The sequence below is a fragment of the Citrus clementina genome, unplaced genomic scaffold, assembly GCF_000493195.1.
Source record: "Citrus clementina cultivar Clemenules unplaced genomic scaffold, Citrus_clementina_v1.0 scaffold_1, whole genome shotgun sequence".
Lineage (NCBI taxonomy): Eukaryota > Viridiplantae > Streptophyta > Magnoliopsida > Sapindales > Rutaceae > Citrus > Citrus x clementina.
Genome location: NW_006263303.1, coordinates 20,278,428 through 20,286,533, shown reverse-complemented (window position 1 = coordinate 20,286,533; position 8,106 = coordinate 20,278,428). Strand labels below are relative to the sequence as shown.

Sequence of the window (8,106 nt, the reverse complement as noted above, 5' to 3'; positions counted from 1 at the left end):
AGACCCTCTAATAGCCAATCTCTCCTTAACTAGTCGATAACCAAGGTACGACCGTTGGTTATTTCCCTAATCAATAGATAACCCTAGATACGATCATAGGATTTAATCAATTGACAGCCTGAAAAACCAGAGAGACCAAAATCCTAATCAACACATATGATAATTCATTTAAATTAGATTGTTTATTCTCATAACACAACTCACTGCTATGTTATTTGTCACAAACATTAAAATCTTCATACGATGAATCCTTTAATTGACAATAGATTAAGTTGATAATTAAATAGTGGCCAATTACCTAATTAACAAACATAATCATGAAACTAATTCAGAGAATAAACAAATACTCAAAAAGTAATAAAACAATTAAAACATAAGAAAGATCTCACAGTAGTGATGAATCAAAGCTTCATTATCCTTCAACCAGAAAAATAAGTTTAGTTCTTCATAGAGAGAAGAGAAAAATTAGATCTAGGGTTTCTTTCTTTTTTCTCCAATCAAAATCCCTTTCTCACAATAGATTCCTCCCTTAAATACTCTCTCTCTCTTCTCTTTTAGAATTCTATTTAAAATAAAATACTAATATCTGAAATATTAAATTCGTAATTAAAAAAATAACTAAAAATACAAAACACGTTAAACTAAAAACTGCAGGTCCGCAGTTGACAGCACGCGCCCACGCCTTATCAACAAAGTTCTTCTGACTCTCTAAATTTCTCCAAGAGAACAATCATCTTTAAACATCATCTTATAACTCAATTTTATCACGAATCAATAGAATTGCACCTACAAAAGTAAAACACAAGTAAATCACTATTATTAAGTGCAAAACATCGATATTAAGAGAAGTAAATAATGCAAAACTAGTGCATAAATTGCACTCTAACATATATCCTTGAACTTCATGAATTATAAGTAGACCTTTTTAGATTATTATTATTGTACCTTTTGACTATACTAATTAATTTAAAAGTTTTTAATAAATACAAATAGAATATTAAAAAATAAAGTAAATAACATAATTTTCAATTTTCAATAATTTTGATAAAGGCATTTTTTTCTTAATACAATCAAAGGGTATATGTAGTAGTTAAAATAAAAATTTGTAAGATCATTTATAAAATTTTAGGGAAGGATCAACACATGCACTTGAGCAACACGTGAGCAAATCTTGTAAGTGTAGTTATTTTTTTTTTTCACGCGTTCATATTTTGGTTAAATTAAAAGAATTGTTGTCGCTTCTTGTAGTAGAGCTTTTATTAAAGAACCATTTTTTTTTTACCAGGACCAGAGTCATTCTAAAACTGTAAAAATTATGTTTATATTCTAGCAGTAAAAGTTTTAATTAGGGGACCTAAATTTAGTTTTTTGTTTTTTACGGTTTAGTTGTTTATTCATTGAAATTTGTTAAAATCGATATATTACAATTGAAGCCTTTTGCAAATTTAAATGCATGCAGTTATACTCTGGATTGTATGTTGGGCCTTATACTATGTGTTGTGTTTTAAGTTGTTCAAAAAAAAAAAAATGCAGCTACAATAAATCTTCCACTAAATTTAGGATTATCTACCTCATTCGTTTATGAGGAAAGAGAATTGTAAAAATTTTATAGAAATTTAAATGTGTGCCCTCAATAAATCCACCGCTAAATTAAGACTATAAAAGCATCACAGTTAGTTCATTAGTATAAAATCAGTCTTTTGTAGTGTATCTTTGTTATTACCAATCAATAACGCGTTTCCCGGTGCCGTTCAAGTTTGCCTATTAAAAAACAAATTATCTTTTTGTGGTTCACAAAATTTAGGGTCTTGCTGCAGTGCAACGGCGGTACTGTACCATAATTGCATCCAGCCGTTGAATCCACTTGGATGGATGGATCCATTGGAATTCAACGGCTGAGTGCAACGGTGCCACCATTGCACCATAATTTTCTCCTAAAATTTAAGCTCTATGATGTGTTTTTATAATAAATTATTCTTTTAGATAATATTTATTCCTCTCAAAACAATGGGAGGATGATGGGGACCATGGCGGATAGGACTAGAGCTTATACAAGCCTTTAATTTTAAACTTAATATAAAAAAAATGCTGGCTTGCACGTGAAAATTATGCACGAAATGGTCTCCACTACATATGGCCCGCAGGTGCAGATTAGCATGGAAACCAGCAGGGCGGCCGTGGCACCTTTAAGAAATTTGAAAAAAAAAATAATGATATGCAAATATTATAAATTAAATTATAATAAAAATCGAAAAATATCAGTAAATTAATTAGCATTTTGAAATCTTTAAAATTTTGTATCTTAATTTTTATTTTAAATTATGGTTTAATCACTCATACTTATAAAAATCTACAAATTTATTATACTTTTCTTATAATATATTTTTCCTCATAGATAATAATAAATCATAATTACTTCTCTAATTTAATATCCAATTAAAAAATATATTTTTTAAGTTTCTAAATTTGTGACAATGTTAGCTTATTATCTATATGCAGTTTCTTTCTTTAATACTTTATTTATTTATTTATTTTTAATGGTCTGGATGGGAATAAAAAACCTCATCCACTAAACACCAACATTTGCTCGTTTTCCAACTTGGGCTAGCGGGAACAATTCGCTTTCACTGTTAAGCTTTTTGCTGGAATTGTATGTACTTTGGCTACTGGAATATTATCAGTATTTGTTTAGTTGGTTTCACTTTTTGTTGTGTTTGGGATATCTTGTATGCTGGCTTTGCTTTGAGAGTATGGTTTCATGTTTCATTATTACTTCCCTTAAATACTTGTATTTTTATTTTTTTTTGGGGGGTTCTTAAAAAGAAAAAGGAAAGCAAACCACTCTTTAGCTTAACTTAGTTGGTTGATACTTGTCTTTTTTTTTTTTTTTTTTGAATAGTGAGATTGAGTCTATATAAAGTTATATATAATTGTGGGAGTCAAATTTAAAAAAAAAAAAAAAGAGATAAAATATCATGTTGATTAACACTTAACAATTTGTTGCGGCGTGAATTAACGTCCCGACGGGTTCAAATTTGACTCTATAGTTCCTGGCTTTGGGCTTAAGAATTTGTTGTGCAACGGAAGAGGAATCATGCAATGAATTCTGGAAAATGAAAGGCTTAAAAGGTCCAACTCTTGTTGATTTCCATTCCGCGGCCTGTCAAAGTTGAAATATTCTGTTGCTTGTTTCTTTAACCTCCAAGACTGCAGTGACAACTTTTGAGAAAGATAGTAATGAACGGTATAAAAGGAAATTAATCAATTAAACAAATTGATGAGTCATTTTTTATTTAATTAAGTTAAATAAATAAATTTAAGTTTGATGTTGATTTATAAGTTTCAAGTTATTTTCACAAGTGTTTTATTTGCTTGCAATTATAAAACACTAATTTATCATTCTTATATTAGTTTATTTGTTTCACCTTCTGTTCATTGGTTTTATATGTAAATTGTAAAATTTATATTTATCATGGTATTGATACGGTATTTTTAATCACGACATCATAGAATGTTCCTCCTTTTAATCCTGGTTTTATTTTTGGCTATTAAATTTTTTATGTGAAGATAAAGTTAATTTGACCATTTTACCCTTCTTATGGAAAAGGATCAAATTGGCCAATAAATGTGTGGTATTGCTATTGCATGCGCCATAATATTTCAACCATTTCGTTTGTAACATATATCATGCAAATTTGTTGAAAGAAGCCTAGTAGTTTCAATAGTTATATTTCACCAAATATTGCTATTATGCTATAAGAGTTACGTTTTATTTATTTTAAGTGGAGAGAACTTGACCCAATAAAGATGAAATAACTTGAAAAAAAATTCATCATTAACTCTCTAACTAATATTAGTTTAGATCTAGAAATATTATGATAACTCTCATTTCATAAAGCTATTAACTCTCAATTCTAGAAATGTGTGATGTATTTAATGCCATAAAAGGTTTTCAATTGATAAAGATAAATAGAAGCTTCCCAGAGCAAACTATGGAACTCTTTACTTTAAGCTCAACTTTGGATCCAACTGATGGGTTTAAATTATTTGATATAGATCGTATTTGTTGTCATACTGAGAAATTTTATCATCATAATTCCACTGCAAATGAGATTCTTGTTTTGAGAAGAGAACTGGGACATTATAAATTCGATGCACATTCTCATCCACTTTTTCATAAAGTTATTTCACTTTTTGATTTATGTTGACAATTAATTGAAAAAAATAAGTCATAACACTATTTCTTGATTGATGGACTAATTTATCTAGTGTTGACTCTTCTCATTTCTACAGCCATAACAAAGTGTGCATTTTCAGCCATGAGCCTTATGAAGACATCACTTTACAGTAAGATGGAAAATTAGTCTCTTTTGGATTGTATGATTATCAATGCCGAAAGAGAAATTACAAATATTATTGATTCAGATTCTATAATTGATGAGTTTCATTATTTGAAGCTGCGAAAAATACAACTTTAATAGTATTTTTATTTTGAATTACGTTTTTATTTTCAACTTTTTTTATATAATTATTTTGTTTAGAATAAATATTATTTGGAGTAAGGCTTCTAATGTCCCCCTCTTATTAGGTATTTTATTTTCTTCTACTTACAAAATTTTATGTTCACTTAATTTTAAATATAATTTAAAAAAATTAGCCTGGATACTTTGAAGCCTGTGTCCGCCTTGACGTTGAAAGAGTTTCAATGTTTCAAACATGTGCAATGTGAGATTAAGGTTGTTGCTTAATCTTAGGGTGTCTTTAGCAGTCAAGTCTATAAAATGCACGAGCTTGAAGGCTCTAAAGACTCACACCATCCAGCTTTTGAAGCACAAGAAGCTACGCCAAGAATTGATCAACCTTTTTACCACAAAACTGAAAAGCCTTCAGAAAGCAATAGAAAATAAGTATGTCTCTTCAAGTTTCAGCCTCTCCTACTAAAATTATCCAACGAAACGCTGAGAAAGATTCTACTCGTCGCTCTGCAAATTTTCATCCTAGCATTTGGGGAGACCGTTTCCTTTCATATACTAGTGACTCGATGGTACAATGTATACCATAATGGTCGTATTGCATACGTTAATTTGTATGCGGAGATGTAGGCATGCAATACACACACACACACATATACGGTCTAAAACGTATTAATTCCTCTACTAATATTTCTCAATTTATTTTCTTCCTCAGGAAAAAGATGATGGCAGTGCAAAGCATCAAGAGCTGAAGGAGGAAATTAGAAGGATGCTAAAAATCAACAAGCCTTCACAGAATAATCTGGACTTGATTGATGCAATTCAGCGTTTAGGAGTGTCTTACCATTTTGAAAGTGAGATTGATGAAATCTTGGGAAAACTGCATGAGGCTCACCAAGACTGTGGTCTTGGGGATAATGAAAATGATGAGCTCTACTATATCTCTCTTCAGTTTCGATTGCTTAGACAACATGGCTATAAAATTTCTGCTGGTATTTCTTTTTCTCACTTATTCCCCTTGTTAAATATCTTGTAAAAAACACATTCATCTTTAATTACAACCAACTTTTTGGAGCAAGAAACTCAAGCGTTCAGCTCTCAATTGAGATGCTGCCTCGCTCTTCACGCGTATATAAATGCATTTGTTATTTTTGTTTAGTCTTTTGTATGATGATCATCATGCTTTTACTATAAGTTAAGCCTTATTTTGTCCTCTAGCCAGCGGTTCTATTTTACAATTTATGTAAACATCTCTCGAGTTTGTTGAGGCTTTTCTCAAGATGAAAAAATAAAAATAAATTAGTACTACAGTCGGTACAACCAGTTTTTGTCCAACCACTAAAAATTTAAGTGGTGTAGCAGATGTGTTCAAAAGGTTCAAAGACAGCGATGGAAACTTTAAGACATCTCTTGCTAAAGATGTTCGAGGAATGTTAAGCTTGTTTGAAGCCACGCATCTCGGGGTACATGAGGAAAATATACTGGATGAAGCGCTTGCTTTCACCACTAGTCAGCTTGAGTCAATAGCGGCTCATCAAATCAGCTCCCCACTTGCCGAGCAAGTAAAACATGCCTTAATTCAGCCTATCCACAGGGGTTTACAAAGGCTTGAGGCAACACATTACATTCCTATCTATCAAGAACAATCTTCCCACAATGAAGCTCTATTGACCTTCGCAAAACTAGATTTTAACAAATTGCAAAAGCTTCACCAGAAGGAACTCGGTGATATTTCAAGGTAAATAACTAAGTTCTAAAAATAATTTCAATTCCACTATGAGAATATTTAACTAAGCTTTCCAGTTTTGAAGAAATATTAATATGTAAATGGGTGTCTCATTTAGGTGGTGGAAAGAATTAGACTTTGCGCATAAGCTACCTTTTATTAGAGACAGAATTGCAGAGTGCTACTTTTGGATATTAGGAGTGTATTTCGAGCCCCAATATTCATTTACTAGAAGAATATTGACAAAAGTGATTTCCATGACTTCTACTATTGATGACATCTATGATGTGTGTGGAAAAATTGAAGAACTTGAGCTCTTTACTTCAGCTATTAAAAGGTTTGGATCGCTCATCATTAATTTGGGATCTCATGCTCAAGATCTAATATCGTTTTTGTTATCAAAATTCCCCCTATTGAAATGGGCTAGAAATTTTCTTTCGCAGGTGGGATATCAGTGCCATAGATCAACTTCCTGAGTATATGAAACTGTGTTATCGGGCCCTCCTTGATGTTTACAGTGAAGCAGAGAAAGATTTGGCCCCTCAGGGAAAATTATACCGCCTCCATTATGCAAAAAAAGCGGTGGAGTACTCTTCAGTATTTCATTAAAGATTCATTCTTAATTGCTAACAAAGATCTGATATATTTGGTTTAATTCTCATGATCAGATGAAGAATATTGTTAAGAATTACTTCTTTGAAGCTAAATGGTGTCATCAGAATTATATACCAACAATGGATGAGTACATGACGGTTGCATTAGTTACCTCTGCGTACCCAATGTTGTCAACCACATCTTTTGTTGGCATGGGAGACATTGTAACTAAAGAATCTTTTGAATGGTTATTCAGCAACCCTAGATTTATTAGGGCTTCTTCTGTAGTTTGCAGACTCATGGATGACATGGCGTCACACGAGGTAAATATATATGATAATATTGCCTCCGTAACGAATGGTGTGATCTTTAATTTTCTCTTTAACCAAAATGTATTATATCTATGTGTTTTGTATTTGCATATAGTTTGAACAAAGCAGAGGACACGTTGCCTCAAGCGTTGAGTGTTACATGAAACAACATGGAGCGACAGAAGAGGAAGCATGCAATGAGTTTCGGAAACAAGTTTCAAATGCCTGGAAGGATATAAATGAGGACTGCCTACGCCCAACAGTTCTGCCAATGCCACTTCTGATGCGAATTCTCAATCTTACACGCGTTATAGATGTCATTTACAAGTATGAAGATGGCTACACTCATTCCGCAGTTGTGCTGAAAGATTTTGTTGCTTCTTTGCTTATTAATCCTGTGCCGATATGAGTATGATATTAAGCCTATGTTTTCAACTACTCTGCTGCCAAATAATTAATCCTGTGCCGTTTGAGCTTGGATTTTAAAAATAAATTGAAGGGTGTGATCCCCCGTTGTAATCACACTACACTTAAATAGACAAGTTATACTAAAGTTTTTATTGTTGTTTTTTAATTTAAATTATCAACCAGTTTGCACGATTAATAAATTAAGTCCTAGGAAGATATTAATTATTATTGTTGTTAATTATTGCTGTTTCCCATTCTGGTGTGATTATTCTTTTCCATTCTGGTATGATTATTGAATTCAAAATTATTTATAATAATTTTGGTATGACTATTAAATTCAACAGTAACTATAATTATTGTTTTTTCAACTATAATTTAGATTTTGTCAAACTTATAGAGAGAATAATTATGTAGATAATAGCTTGACTAATTTGAGGCTTCAGTATGATACTTTTTTTTTTTTTTTTTTTTTGTGAAGTGATCCGCCTGCTGAGATTCAGAAGTTTCTTTATTAAGATTCCAATGGTTTTCCTAAGTATAGATTTAGTTAGAGATGATATGTGGTTTCTCTATCTTTTGTTTTTTGCCGCTCTCT

At 31.5% G+C, this 8,106-nt stretch overlaps 1 protein-coding gene across 2 annotated transcripts; it reads left to right on the top strand.

Moving 5' to 3' along the window:
- The first annotated feature begins 4,796 nt into the window (after window positions 1-4,796).
- Window positions 4,797-7,656, top strand: LOC112095567 ((-)-germacrene D synthase-like). Of its 2 annotated transcripts, none has more exons than XM_024177680.1 (7): window positions 4,797-5,044; window positions 5,188-5,464; window positions 5,835-6,210; window positions 6,317-6,535; window positions 6,642-6,780; window positions 6,867-7,115; window positions 7,219-7,656. In XM_024177680.1, the coding sequence occupies exons 1-7, from the start codon at window positions 4,910-4,912 to the stop codon at window positions 7,510-7,512; spliced, it is 1,689 nt and encodes a 562-aa protein (XP_024033448.1). In that variant the 5' UTR covers window positions 4,797-4,909; the 3' UTR covers window positions 7,513-7,656. The 2 variants fall into 2 exon arrangements, with proteins under 2 accessions (XP_024033448.1, XP_024033447.1); XM_024177679.1 differs by having other exon boundaries at window positions 5,832-6,210.
- The last annotated feature ends 450 nt before the right edge of the window (window positions 7,657-8,106 follow it).

Coding starts and splice junctions, on each gene's coding strand:
- LOC112095567 (XM_024177679.1), top strand. CDS start 4,910: ATGTCTCTTCAAGTTTCAGCCTCTCCTACTAAAATTATCCAACGAAAC. Junction 5,045..5,187: donor CATATACTAGTGACTCGATG/GTACAATGTATA, acceptor TTTCTTCCTCAG/GAAAAAGATGATGGCAGTGC. Junction 6,536..6,641: donor TTTACTTCAGCTATTAAAAG/GTTTGGATCGCT, acceptor TTTCTTTCGCAG/GTGGGATATCAGTGCCATAG.